At 42.6% G+C, this 15,371-nt stretch overlaps 1 protein-coding gene across 1 annotated transcript in view; it reads right to left on the minus strand.

Moving 5' to 3' along the window:
- LOC115088630 (cysteine-rich venom protein-like) overlaps positions 1-15,371 on the minus strand; it is an 82,851-nt gene that overhangs the window by 27,029 nt on the left and 40,451 nt on the right. Inside the window, exon 3 of the mRNA XM_029596891.1 lies at positions 9,828-9,918. Coding sequence (XP_029452751.1) covers positions 9,828-9,918 — 91 coding nt within the window. The remainder of the gene's footprint in view (positions 1-9,827; positions 9,919-15,371) is intronic.

Genomic DNA, 15,371 nt, shown 5'->3' on the forward strand with positions numbered 1-15,371 from the left:
CAGAGCTTCAGTGGGAAGAAGACGCTGAAGAGTTGGTGAGGAGAGCAGCTGCAGATCCCCAAGGATCTTGAGCAAGTTGTGGGAAAAGTAGAAGCCCCCCCCAGGATGTCAGCTTAGGAGAAAGAAACTCTCCAAGATTTTTGAGGAAGAATAGTGGAGTTGAGATTCCTCACAGGGTCTCAAGAGAAGATTGGCATACTTTTTGGGTGGGCCTCTGCTCATCACTTTTCATATTTGGACATTGATGGACTTCTCAATAAGGGGCGGATTTTCAGAGCCCTGCTCGCCTAAATCCGCCCAAATCCGGGCGGATTTAGGCGAGCAGGGCCCTGCGCGCCGGTGAGCCTATTTTACATAAGCCTACCGGCGCGCGCAGAGCCCCGGGACTCGCGTAAGTCCCGGGGTTCTCCGAGGGGGGTGTGTCGGGGGCGGGCCCGGTCATCGCGGCGTTTAAGGGGCGTGTCGGCAGCGTTTTGGGGGCGGGTACGGGGACATGGCTACGGCCCGGGGCGGTCCGGGGGCATGGCCGCGCCCTCCGTACCCGCCCCCAGGTCGCGTCCCGGCGCGCAAGAGGCCCGCTGGCGCGTGGGGATTTACGCCTCCCTCCGGGAGGCGTAAATCCCCCGACAAAGGTAAGGGGGGGGCAAAAGGAAGTTCCCTCCGAGGCCGCTCCGATTTCAGAGCGGCCTCGGAGGGAACGGGGGTAGGCTGCGCGGCTCGGCGTGCGCCGGCTATACAAAATCAATAGCCTTGTGCGCGCCGATCCAGGTTTTTAGCAGATATGCGCGGCTCCGCGCGTATCTACTAAAATCCAGCTTACTTTTGCTTGCGCCTGATGCGCCAGCAAAAGTAGGCCAATTCGCGCTATTTGAAAATCTACCCCTTAGATTTTTGGACTTTGAACTTGACCAGTCTGAAGGGATGGGCATATTCCTGGTATCCAAAAGTTTTGGGGCAAGGATTTTGTTTCCTGCGTGACCTGAAGAAACAAGGGGAAGAAGAAATTGTGATATGTTTTAGATAAGGGCTCAAAGGCCTAGCCCCTAATGAGAATTTTCCCAGTTACGAAAGAAGTTGGAGAGTTTGACTAAAGTAGAGATTTGGATGATTTTATATTTGGGGACTGTTACCCTGCAATTTTTGTCTGGGGATATTTTTCTACCTTTTGATTGACTTTTGATGGAACTCCATTCCAGTTTCTCAGCATTACAGGATGAAAATGTGTTCTCCATGGATAATGGTGGAAGAGAAATGACACCTTTAAACAATTGATTAATATTGATTTTTTCCAAAAATTGGAACACCTTTCTCTTGAATGAAAATAAATTTGGTTGAATTCTATTCACCCTGGTGGGATGTTTACAGTACTGCCTCATACTTTTTCCATTTGGGAATAATATTCATTCATATTTCTGATACTGTTTTTTGAATTTTTGTATTGTGGCCTAGATCATCTTTTTAAGTTGCAGTAAAGACTATTTCATTTGAACATCTATTACTGCTGCAGAATATGTTTTTTTCTACCAGTTTACCCCTTTTTCCCTTCCTAGGGTATGGGGGGACTCTTTTGTTCTTCTGGGTTTTTTTGCTATTCTGATTTTTGCTTCCCTGATAATGTTCCTCACTATTTGGCACCTCCTGGAGAGTTCTGAATTTAATTGTGAAGTCTCACAGAAGTGGTGCTAGACAATACCAGAGGCCTTGTAAGAGAAATTGTCTTCCCTCTCCGGAACTAAACCCAGACCTGTAGCTCCCTAGTATAGGATAAAGCAGCAAAACGGAGGAAACGCTACATTAATACCTTTACTTGATGTAATACTCTGTAAGGTTAGTACAAATTATATTTAGTGAGAAGAACAACCAACATATCATAAAAGTCCTCTTCATCTTCCCAGATCTATCAGACTCCCTATAAGGATCTTCAAATATACTGAAGGCTACTAGCCAAACTATATCATCTTAGTGCTACTGGCCCCAAATTTAGGTATGCTGCTGAACTTGGCCAACCAAGCAGTTGGTGCCTATCTGGTCATAATGAGGTAACCTGTACACTGCGGATCCCCCTTCATCTTAGCCCATAGTAATTAGACTATAAGCAGGACTCCTGATCCCCCACAATTCCACAGCCATGGTAAGGGCTGCAAAATTCAGCTTTGGCCGTGGAATTGCCCAGTCATTTCAAAATTGCATTGGAAGACTGGGGTCCCTCTCAAAAGGGAAGCATTAGTGGCAGTGGGACAGCTCATTGCCCCTTTTCTTTCCTGCCTTCCCAAAAGAGAAACATTGGTGGCAGTGGGACACCACAATCTTTCTTTTCTACCCCTCTCCCCGCATCCCCTCACTTACCTTCTTCTGTTGTGCAACAGGAGGAAGAGGAGGACAGCACAGCAGCCTTGTAGAGCCTCTTATGTGACCTCCTCTTCCTCCCCTGACAGGATCTGAATGTTTTGAACCATGTGGTTCAAAGTGCAATAATCATGCCCTAGCAGGGGAGGAGGAGAACATGCCCTAGGTGCTGCAAGGCTGCTGTCTTCCTCCTATTTTGCAATAAGAGAAGGTGAGTGGGGAGATCCAGGGTGGGAGACAGAGAGTGAGTGAACTGGAGATTGGGGTGTAGAGAACTGGGGGTTTGTGAGGGCATTGTAGGGTGGAGGAAAGAGTGAACCAATGTAAATGAGGGGCTCTTGGGGTGGGGGAGGGAAGGGAAGGAGGTAACCAGGGTGATTTAATGGGTTTGTGGGGTAGGTGGTGAGAGATAACCATCAGGACTGAGGGATTTAGGATGGGAGGAAGTGAGCCAGGATGGAGAAGGGTGTGTGTGGGGGGGGGGGCGGGAGGGGAACCAGGGTGACTGTGGTTTGTGGCGGTGGGAAGAGAGTGAACCAGGGTGCATGAAGGGTTCATAAGGGGAGGGAGGAAATGAACCAGGGTGAGTGGGGAGGTTTGTGGAGGTTAGGAAACCAGGGTGAATGAAGGAATTAATTGATAGGGAGATGGTAAATAAGGGATAGTGAGGGGGGTAGTGGAGAAAGGGAATAGAGAGAGGGGATCACGGGGGGGAGGGGTATGAATAAGGGGAGAAAGTGAGGGAATATGGGGGGGTGGTAGAGAGTTCCACCCCTATTCCCAAAAATCCCTTTCTTCTCAACAACACATTCCTGATCCTCCCTCCTACACCGACTCCTGATCCCTTTTTCCTCCTTCTCTTCCCCTCCCCTCCCCTTTTCTGATCTCATTCTCTTTCCTTATCCTTACTGAATCTCTCATCCTCTCCTCCTTCTTCCTTTGTTCTTCTGTCCTCCTCCATCCCTCATCTCTCTTGGCAAGATTCCTTCTTCATTTCTCTCCTCTGCTATTGCCTCTCTTCCCATTCCCAGATCTCTTCCTCTCCTTCCTATCCAACCCCAGTCATTAGGATTCATTTTCCTCTAGTAAAGAACCAAATAAATTAACTGCACACAGTTATCAGAAAATGACTTCATTTTTATAAAGAAAAAAATATTGAAATTGCAAATATATGCAAAATTATGAAAGTATGCCACTTAATTGGTACAGAATATTAAAAAATGTGCTGTTGGAAATCAGGGGCTTTGGCTCTAAGGTACACAAGTATCTGCTGAGCAGTATTAAGCTGCAGAAAGCCACAAGACACCACAGTAGTATTGCTTTTAGTGCCCTAATTTGCCTGGAGTCCCACTCGGTAACAAGGAGGGACTTGCCTTTAGGCCAATAACTAGGAGTCTGTGAAGTCATAAATCTCAGCAACCTAATCTGTGACAAGAAAATTATTAGATTATTAACTCTTAAGAAAGCTCAACAAAATTTGACCCACAGTCTCAGGAGGGTGGGAACACCAAAGCACCTGATGCTGAGCAGGCTCTGCAAGAAAATGTCAGCCGTGGAACTCACCAATGCATAGGGCATCAGATGAAGACCAAGAAATTGGTCAGGTAAGCCCTCAGCAACCACCAATGACTCCCTTTGTGATCTCTTCCCCGCCAGCAGGAATCTCACTTGTCTGGCAGGAAATCCAAGCTGCCCAGGTGGGCATCTTGGCCATCTTATCTAGCCCATGTTCATCCTAGTGCCCCCTTAACAATCAATAGGAAAAACCTTTCAGGTGAATTTTAAAAGCCCACAGTGCACATTAATTAGAAGATGCATGAATAAGTCGGGCTTTTGCGCCGAGGAGATTTTGAAAGCAGTTCGGATACACATGTATCTCCCACAGTGCACACATCTCCAAATATATCAAAAAGGGGTGGGGCATAATCTGGCCAGGGTGTGGGTGTTTCAGGGTATGAACCAGAGAATGTTATACTTCCGCACCCTGGCATGTGCCAAGGTCCCCTGCCGCGTAAATTTACTTTTGCTAAGGAGGAATGTAAGTTTTAAAATAAAGAAAACTGGGCTGATCTGCATGCTTTTAAGGGTTGGCTAACTGGACTGGAGGGAGTGAAGGCCATTACATTAGTGGGGTTTGAAGGACCTACCTCTTAACTGGACGAACTGAGGATGAACTGGTAAAACTGAGAATGGTACCTGTAGGTGCACCTTTTAAAATCCTCTGATGTGGTAGAAGTGAGATTTGCATGCAGCCAGGCTGTTTTATAACATGTGTGCATATATGTGCATAAGTTATAATTTAGCCACAAGCCTGGGTGCATGCCGAATTATGGGGCAGATTTTAAAATGGTTACGTGCGTAATATATGCGCGTAACCCTTTTAAACCTGCTCCTGCTCCTGTTCATGCCAAGCCTATTTTGCATAGGCCCAGTGATGCGCACAAGCCCCGGGATGCGCTTATGTCCCGGAGTTTTAAAAAAGGGGCGGGGCTGTCTGGGGGCAGGGCAGGGGCTGGATCGAGGCCTCCGGCACAGCAGCCATGCCTGGGGATCACGTGCCGGCACTCGGCGGGTGTGCGCGTGGCTGCGCGCACATGTTATAAAATCAGGCGTAGATACGAAAATCTGGCCCTTTGTGCACAAATCTGCCCACACACTGGGGCGGATTTTAAAAGCCCTGCTCGCGTAAATCCGGCCGGATTTACGCGAGCAGGGCCTTGCGCGCCGGCGCGCCTAATTTCCATAGGCCCGCCGGCACGCGCAGAGCCCCAGGACTCGCGTAAGTCCCGGGGTTTTTTGAGGGGGGCATGTCGGGGGCATGTCGGGGGGCGGGGCCGATCGGTGTGGCGTTTTGGGGGCGGGCCCGGGGGCGTGGTTTCGGCCCGGGGTGGTCCAGGGGCATGGCCATGCCCTCCGGAACCGCCCCCAGGACGCGTCTCGGCGCGCTAGTGGCCCGCTGGCGCACGGGGATTTAATTCTCCCTCCGGGAGGCGTAAATCCCCGGACAAAGGTAGGGGGGGGGTTAGATAGGGCCAGGGGGGTGGGTTAGATAGAGGAAGGGAAGGTGAGGGGAGGGCGAAAGCGAGTTCCCTCCGAGGCCGCTCCGAAATCGGAGAGGCCTTGGAGGGAACGGAGGCAGGCTGCGCGGCTCGGCACGCGCCGGCTGCACAAAATCGGCAGCCTTGCGTGCGCCGATCCTGGATTTTAGCAGATACGCGCGGCTACGCGCGTATCTACTAAAATCCAGCGTACTTTTTTTTGCGACTGGTGCGACAACAAAAGTACGCGAATGCGCATTTTTTGAAAATCTACCCCACTGGTTTTAAAGTTACCATTCCTCTTAGTGGAGTTCATTAACTTGTAAGTGTGGTTTTATATGGAAAATGAATGGAAATGCTCTATGCGATATCATAGAAATATTTGGGAGTTTGCATCATTTTCTGCAGAAAGCTTCATTTACAAAAAATATGCAAATTTGCTACCTCACAGGTAGTAAACTGGTATGTAAACACTACACATGTATGTTTATTTTAAATATATTCACAAGCTGCTGTGATGCAAAATCATGTAAATTAGCATAATTAATAATGTTTGCAAAAATCAGCACACAAAAACTTCTTTGTACGCTGATTTTTGCTAAAAAGATAACCACGTCTACACCTCACTGAGGTATAGTCATCTTTTTTAGTCCAACCTGGGTGCTCACAGCTAATTTGCATGCATAGAAAACTTCAGCATGAACAAGGCTACTAATTCTTAGAAAATCCTGTGAATTTGGACATAGGTCTTTTAAATTGTGTCTAAATATATCAGTGTCCTTAGATTATGGCACAAATTGTGTCTTCATTATGCCCCAGATGCAACTAGGAACCCCAGAACAAGTCCCCTCCGACCTTCTCACCCAGACTAACATGTGGCCACATCTCTACCAAGGACAAAATTCCAAACAGTGGGATTAGCCAACCCACTTTTCAGAAACCAATACTCTCTTAAATAACCTAATTTTCTCACTACCCATAATATTTATTAGATTAAAATAACAAAAGGAAAAAATAAAAATAAAGATCAATCTAGGCCCTAAATTTAGAAAAAGAAAAAATAATAAAGACCTCCACTTAGTCATCCATCTCATTCACTCAATAGGAAAAAAGCATGTTTTTAAGTTCTTATTAAATATATGGAAGTCAATATTTAAATGCATTTATTAAGAGTTGAGCTCCTCTTTTACCTTTCATCACTCCAAATGACAGAAAATCTTCAGTGATGTCAACTTTGTTGTTCATACCTCTGGTGACTGTGTATGTAAAACTTCCTCCCCAACCCTACTCCACCTGCTAAATCTTACCCTGAGTTAAAAGTGTCCCCTTTTACAGTGGTTTAAATAGAGAGTGATACAGAGCTACCTGTGCAGTCTTTCTCTTTTTCTCTCTCTCTCTCTCTCACTCTCACGCAATGTGCCTGTGGTGACCTAATTAGCATGTGATGTAAAAACTAGTGCTGCTGTGATAAATCTATTCCAGCTTGAAGAAATTACCTGTGTGATGTGTGAGCAGGGAAATTAGCCTAACCACATCCCCCCTTTTTTTTTTTTTTATCATGGGTGCTATTTTTGCTATATTTATAGCTTTTTGATAAATCTAGGTCTAAAAATAATAAAATGGCTATTTAGAATAAAGTTTTGATGTACTTTTGCCTGGATTATCTTATTAGTGCTGAAAAAAGTGCCAAATAAGTGCTGAAAAAGTGCTGAAAAAAGTGCAAAAAGCGGAATATAAATCTTAGGGATGTGTAATTGTTTTTCACAAATTAGACAATTTCAATGAAATTGCCTAATTCGGACTGGTTCGGGAGAACTGAATAACGACTGAATTTTTTCAGAAATTTCGGGAAAAATTCATTTTTTAGTTAGTACGTGCTAACTCCCATTAGTGCGCGCTAATTCCCCATTAGTGCATACTAACTCTGCCAGGTTAGTGCGCACTATTGGGAGTTAGTGCACACTAACCCGAAAATCGGGGCCCCGAAAAAAAAAATTCCGAACCGCAGGAAAAATTATATTCCCGCAAGGGGGTCCCGAAACGAAGCCCAACACAAAAATTTTACCACAAGCACATCTCTAATAAATCTAAATAAATAAATAAATATTATTTAATTCTATCTATTTTTTGTTTTGGTATGCCAGAAAAGACGCTTTAAGCAACACAGCATCACGGCAAGAACCCGTTCTTACAATGCCTACAGGTTGGTTTGTTTGAAACATGTACATGTTGGGATTATTTACAACTAACCAGGATTTATAGTAGGGTTCTTAGCTTCATACTTTAAAGATGGTATAAAATTAACAAGACACAATAAGATATAATATTGAAAGACGGATGTCATTTTGAAAAACCTTTTGGGACTTTAGCATATTAAGAAATTTTTCAAAAAAAATATAATGAGGTGGTTGGAAGTTGATGATTATATTTATACCAAGGTGCATGGGCACCACTTTAACATATGAAACTTTCAATTTACCCCTAAAAAAAATTTTCTTCTTAAAATTTGCTAAAGGTTTTTTAAAAAAATTAAAAAAGTGTATTACAGCCAGAATACAGCTGGTGTTTTTCAAAACAAACATAAATATTTCATAAAATTGGGATTATAATTTCTATTTAATATCAAAGTGACAGGACATTATGGTTCTATTGTGATTGATTTGTAGTTATAGATCACTGTTTAGTGGTGGAGTAAATTTAAATCGGATTTAGCCAGACAAATGGCAGGATTTGAAAATTCCCACTGGCTGACTACTAGGTTATCCAGTTAAGTTTTGGTACTTGACAAATTATTTAGAAAAAGAATGATAAAGCAACAACAAAGACATTTGTGTGGGTAAAATACTATTTTATCATGAGAAATGGGCTATTTGATTATTGCCAATAGTCTATGCAACTAAAAGTATGTGTATATATCAAACCTGTTTATATTTTTACCCAGGGTTTATGTGCATGGTTGGGCCTTGCTTGCACAACACGCATTTTATAACAGGCCAGGCCACACGCATAAAACCTGGTACGTGCACAAGTGCTTGGCCCAGAAAAAGAGGTGGGCCGGGGCGCGTGGTCTGGGCAGAGAGAGGCGGGACAGGGCATAGGGAGCAGTAAGTGGTAAAATAAAAAAAATTCGGGAGGCTAGATAGGAGATAGGGGTCGAGGAGAAGAAGGTAAAGGGAAGGAAGTTTAGGCAGGGGGATAGGGAAGTTCCCTCTCAGTCTGCTCCTTAATTGGAGCAGACTGGATGGGGACTGGGGGAGGCCCGATTGCCTCACTTACATAGTTAATGATAAATAACCCCCACCCCTGCGTGCACTACACACACATGCGTACCCTGATTTTAAAATCTGAATGCGCACACATGGACGGCCGCATGCCGATTTTAAAATCAACCTTTTAGTTTGTAGGCATTAACAGGTCAGAGTTAGGTTGGAGGAGACAACTCATGTAATTTCGGATATTGAAAACTATGGGCCGGATATTAAAAGGGTTACGCGCATAAGGTACGTGCGTAACCCTTTTAAAAAACCCCTGCGCGCGCCAAGCTTATTTTGCATAGGCACTCGGCCATGCCCCCGGACCGTTCACACGCCCCCGAACATGCCCCCGATCCGACACCATGACCCCTGGCCACACCCCCGACCGCCCCTTTTTGCAAGCCCCGGGCTTAGGCAGCGCGCATAGGCTCGACGGCGAGCGCAAGCCCCGGGACGCGCCTAAGTCCTGGGGCTTGCAAAAAGGGGTGGTCGGGGGCATGGCCAGGGGGGCGTGGTGTCGGATCGGGGGCATGTTCGGGGGCGTGTGGGCAGTCCGGGGGGCATGGCCGAGTGCCCCGACACAGCGGCAGTAGTAACTTTTCAGATAAAGGTAGGGGGGGTCTCGACAGGGCCGGGGGGGGGGGGGAGATAGGGGAAGGGAGGGGAAGGTGCAGGGGGTGGAAGGAAAGTTCCCTCCGAGGCCGCTCCGATTTCGGAGCGGCCTCAGAGGGAACAGGCATCGCTCGCAGGGTTCGGTGTGCGCAAGTTGCACAAATGTGCACCCGCTTGCGCACGCTGACCCTGGATTTTATAAGATATTCGTGGCTACGCGCGTATCTTATAAAATCCAGCGTACTTTTGTCTGCGCTTGATGCACGAACAAAAGTACGTGTCTTTTAACATGTACCCCTATGTGTGTTTTTATCTTAAAAAATATCTGTACATAATGCAGATGCAAATTTGTGCTTGTAGTTTTGAGTAGGGCAATAAAGCAAATCTGGATAGTTTTTGTTTTGATTATCGAGGTCAAATAATCCTGTGGATAAAACTGTGCAGTTTTGGGCTGGGGGTAGTGTGATTATCTGTCCCTAATTGTCCAAGAATGGATTCCAAGCCATTTATTACAACTATTTGCTGATATGCTTTAATGATGTGGGTGCTCATAGTGATTAACTACATTACTACTAACCTTTAATTTTTCTCCTGTCCTTAGAACTGTGAAACAGATTGCAGGTGTTTGCCCATTGTTCAGCTGTTTTTGCCGCTTCAGCATTCCACTTCTAGATGAAAAAATAAATTAAGGATTTATTTTTTAAATTGTTTTTTCAGAAAAGGTTTCAAGTGGGGAAGTTTCCCAAAGGGAGCTCAAAGCAAAGGTCAGATTTGAATGCATCAATGTCAAATATGAAAAACTAGAGATCACATATGAAAAACATAAGGTTATTTGACTTGAAGAGGCCATATTTCCTCCATTCAGGAAAAGTTTTAAGCAAAACAGGTGTTGCATGCTTCGGTTAAATTAAAATCATATCCCTTTTAGGAAATGCAAAGTCACTCTGCTGAACAACATCTAGTATAGGTTGAAAGAAGTGTTCAGAGCATACTCACATGTCAATTGTCTTACTGCTTCATTTAATATGCTCTGAAACACTTACAAAGCCCTTGTCCATTGGAAACAATAGGAAAAAATCTGCCTCAGAATTAACATATCAAATTGAATTTTCAAAAGTTGCTTTGCTAAAAATTCAGCTTATGTGCGAGTAAAATAGCATATCCTCAGGTATATGCTGTTGTTTTATAAGCCTCAAAATACACACGTAAGTAAGGGTGTATGAGTAAATTTGCACGTGTAAAAAAGGTACAGGCCGGGGCATTCCAGAGTGGGGCCAACATTTATGAGAGCAAATTGCAACTTTATAAACAATTTACACAGCCATCTTTGGCAGCTTCCTCGTGTATATCTGGAGTAAGTGATCATAAAGGTCTTAAAAGTGAAATACTGACTGGGTGAGGAAGGCTGGGTGAAATGGGGGGAGTTCAGACTGAAGAGCCAGGAGGGTCTCGTTGACCAGCAGATGGACTGGGCGAACTGGTAGACTGATTGATAAAATTAGTCATTTAATTGCCATGCGCATATTTATTTATTTAATTTTTTTATTTAAAAATGTTTAGATATTGCTTTTACAAAATAAAATTGATCAAAATGGTTCACATACATGCACATCATATTAGAAAATTCAAAAACAAACAGAATATAGTTTAAAACAGAATAATTAACAAAAATAACACAGACTGATAAAATATAACTAAAAAAATGAGTAATGAATAAAATTAATATCCAGTTTCAGTAAACAAAAGGACAAAAGACAAAAAATATTGTTGGGTAATATAGTTGAGAAATATGAGAAAGATGAGCAACAACCACCCCCCTCAACACTCATTTCTCTACAGAAAAGTATGCTCATTTGACGATCTCAGCAATCATCTAATCACGGATCTCTCACTCATAGACGTCACGACACCTAATTCAGCCATAAACTCCTGGTCAACAATAACAGAAAATGTGGCAAACAAACTATGTCCACTGATAACAAAAATAGTCAAACAAGGTGCGTCAAAAAGGCAGCCTTGGTTTACAAACGAACTTAAAAACCTCAAACTCAATTTACGTCAGAAAGAAAGTAAATGGCGTAAAGCCCCTTCCCCTATTACACTTTCTTCTTACAAACTCGCCCTCCACTCATACAAGAGTTCCTCCTTAAAAACAAAAAGAGACTACTACGCACATAAGATTCATGACATTATCTTCGACCCCAAAGCGCTTTTCACTTTCGTCTCCAATTTAACTCAGGCCAATACACCGGACATACCATCCAACCAAGCTCAATCAAAAGCTGATGAGCTGGCACTCTTCTTCAATAATAAAATTACAAACCTTCTAACACAACTTAAGCCCAATACAGGCACTCCAGCCAGCACTTACGTACTCCACAACAAGGAAATATCCCTCCAATCTTTTGAACTCACCACCTCCGCAGAGATCCAAACACTTCTGAAGAAAATGAAACCTTCTTCTCATCCCTTTGACCAAATCCCATCTAAATTACTACTTCTAATCCCAGACACCATAAACAAATCTCTAGCGGACATCATAAACTGCTCATTCACCCAGGGTTACTATCCAGATGACCTTAAACTAGCATCCATCAAACCGCTTCTCAAGAAACCTAATTTGGACCCCAAAGATCCTAACAGCTACCGTCCAATTTCCAATCTTCCTTTCATTGCCAAGGTGATGGAGAAACTAGTAAACACGCAACTATCGGATTACATAGAAGAACACAAAATTCTATTCCCTACTCAATTCGGTTTCAGAAAAGCCTCAAGTACCGAATCACTACCTGACTTTGGGCCTCGACAAAGGACAGGCCTTCCTATTGATCCTATTAGATCTATCGGCGGCTTTCGACACTGTAAACCACGCCATATTACTAAACCAGCTGGCGAACATCGGTATTGCAGGATCAGCGCTGACTTGGTTCAAGACTTTCTTAGACAACAGAGGTTTCAAAGTTAAAATCCACAACAAAGAATCCCATAGATACCCATCTTCACAAGGAGTTCCTCAGGGTTCCTCTCTCTCACCAACACTCTTCAACTTATATCTTCTCCTGCTTTGCCAACTTCTAAACAAATTGAACCTAAAACACTTTATTTATGCCGACGACGTCCAGATTGTGATCCCCCTTAAAGAATCCATCAACAAAACTCTAGAATTGTGGGAAAACTGTTTTCAAGAAATTAATGACCTTCTATCCAGCTTAAACCTAATTCTTAACCAATCAAAAAGTGAATTACTGCTAATCTCTCCAGACAACTGCAAAATCACCACGAACCTGCCAACCAACTTACAAATCTCAAAAGTAAGAGATCTAGGAGTTTCAATAGACAACCGACTAAACCTAAAATCATTTATTAATCAAACAACTAAAGACTGCTTCCACAAACTACACACATTAAAAAGAATAAAACCCCTATTTCATTTCCAAGATTACAGAATAGTGCTCCAAGCAATAATCTTTGCGAAAATAGATTACTGCAACGCTATTCTACTAGGCCTACCATCATCCCATACTAAACCTCTCCAAATGATTCTGAACACGGCAGCAAGAATCCTAACGAACAAGAGGAGAAGAGATCACATTACGCCAGTACTTAAAGACCTTCACTGGCTGCCAATCCACTACAGAATATTCCATAAATCCCTCACTACAATCTTCAAAAATATTCATGGACTAGCTCCTCTCAATCTACAAATAGCTCTCAAAAAACACTCCTCCAACAGACCCATCAGAGAAGCGTACAGAGAATATCTACAGGTACCACACGCCAATACCACCCAACATATAACACTGAGAGACAGGGCCTTCTCTACAGCAGGTCCCCCACTATGGAACTCAATCCCCTTAGAATTACGACAGGAACCATGTCTTCCAACTTTCAGAAAGAGACTTAAGACATGGCTGTTCAAGAAAGCCTTTCCGGACCCTGACTGATGCTCTCCCACCAAATACAGCAAGACTGATTACCACCCACTAAACTGACACAGAGTTACCAACCACTGCACGTTCTACTTCTTGTTAAACTTCTATCATCCTCTTCTTCTACTCCCAGTTAGAACCATCCTTGTTTTATTGTAACTGCTTTTTTCTGCGCACTTGTTATAATTTGTTATAATTTGTAAATGTATACTCTCATGTTATAGTTATGTACGTTATAATTTATTGATCACCCCTTGTTTTATGTAAACCGACATGATACGAACTCAGTGAATGCCGGTATAGAAAAAAACTAAAATAAATAAATAAATAAATAAATAATCGAAATAAGTTAGGAGTGTTCTGATATGAGAGTGTCAAAAGCTAATAGAAAAAGGTACGTTTTTAGTGATTTCTTGAATTCATGTGAATTTGAAATTTGATGGTGTTTGGCAAGTTGTTCCAAATACATGGACCTGCAACAGAAAAAGCTCTTTTTCAAGTAATGTCCAGCCTTGCAAAGTGGACTGATGTAACATCTAGTATATTTTTATTTAAGGAATTTACATGTCTTGTTGATTTATAGATTCACAAATTGGAACACAGCCAGGTTGAAGATGGGTTGTGTATGAGTGAGTGAATAATGGATAATGTTTTATATTGGATTCTGAATTTGATGGGGAGTCAATGTAAAGAGTAGAGTTATATGATTTTTCAATGAAGTACCAGATGATGTACGAACTGCAGCATTTTGGACTAGTTGGAGAGGATAATGGTTGAATCAGGTACACCCAAGTAGAGTGCATTGCCATAGTTGAGTCCAGAGAAAACAAGGAATTGAAGAACCGTACAGAAGTCTTGATAAAAAAAAAAGCAGAGGATGGAGGCACTTTAACATATGTAATTTGAAAAATTACTTTTTAAGTGTAGCGGAGATGTGTTGTATTAGTGAGAGAGCTGAGTTTATCAACACTCCTAGACTACGAGCATGACTTAAGATAGAAATAGGAATGCTGTTTAGTAAAAGATGAGAGGGGGGGGGGGGCATTTGAGGGATTCACAATGGATGTCAGATATACAATTTCTGTTTTTGAGGGATTTAATTTAAGGTGAATGTGAGATAACCAAGTATTGATTGTGTTTATGTATAGAGTGACCATTGAAAGAGTGGAAAAACATGAAGTGTTGTAGGAAACCAAAAACTGAATGTCATCAGAATATATTTAAAATTTGATGTTTAACAAGGAGAGACTATGGCAAAGAGGGAGCAAGTAAATGTTAAAAAGTATTGGAGAAAGGGAAACCCTTGTGGGATACCAGAAGAGATCGTATAGTGGTTAGAAGAGTGATTGCCAATATTGATTTCTTGAGTACAATCTGATAGGATGAAAACCAGTTTAGAACTCTAGCAGAAATACCTATAGAATGTAAACCAGATAAAAGGATTTGATGATCAAGAGTGTTGTAGGCTGTAGAAATGTCTAAGAAAACTAGAATGAAATCAGTGTTGGAATAAAAGCCACTTAATAGTGAATCAAAGGACGAGAGGAATAATGTTTCCATTGAAAGAACTTTACAGAACCTATGCTGACTAGAGTAAAGAATGTCATGTTCAGTGAGAAAATGTGAGAGTTGAAATAGTACTACTGATTCTATGAGTTTGACTAAAGAGGGAAATGGGAGAATGAGGTTTGTTTTAGGCTATCTGGAAAAATATCTGACTCGAGGAATTGGTTTACCAGTGTACAGAGGAAATTACAGGTAAAAGACCCAATAGATTTAAAAAGAAAATCAGAGCAAGGATTTATTGGAGATTTAGAGATTGTTTGTCTTTGTATCGCAGACAGTAGTGTTGATGTAGATACCAGAGTAAATACAGAGCAATTACGGTCAGAAGAGGGGCTACTAAAAGTAGGGTAAGGTAAGTGAGCAAATTCCTTGGTTATGTTTTCAACTTTGCTTTTAAAATAATTGGCAATCTTATTACAGTTAGGGACATCATAAGTAGAATAATGGCTGGTGTCCGATGTGGTTAGTGACTTGACAATATTAAAGAGCATGGAAAGATTTCCATTAGCAGAAGAAATTTTGTTTGCTTAATAGGGATGTGCAGCAGGGATGGATACGTTCAATTCGGTATTCATATTTGTCAGGACCCAAATCCGTTACATCCGTTTTTGGGGGACCCCAATTCA

Source organism: Rhinatrema bivittatum, chromosome 3, assembly GCF_901001135.1.
Source record: "Rhinatrema bivittatum chromosome 3, aRhiBiv1.1, whole genome shotgun sequence".
In the NCBI taxonomy this organism is placed as follows: domain Eukaryota; kingdom Metazoa; phylum Chordata; class Amphibia; order Gymnophiona; family Rhinatrematidae; genus Rhinatrema; species Rhinatrema bivittatum.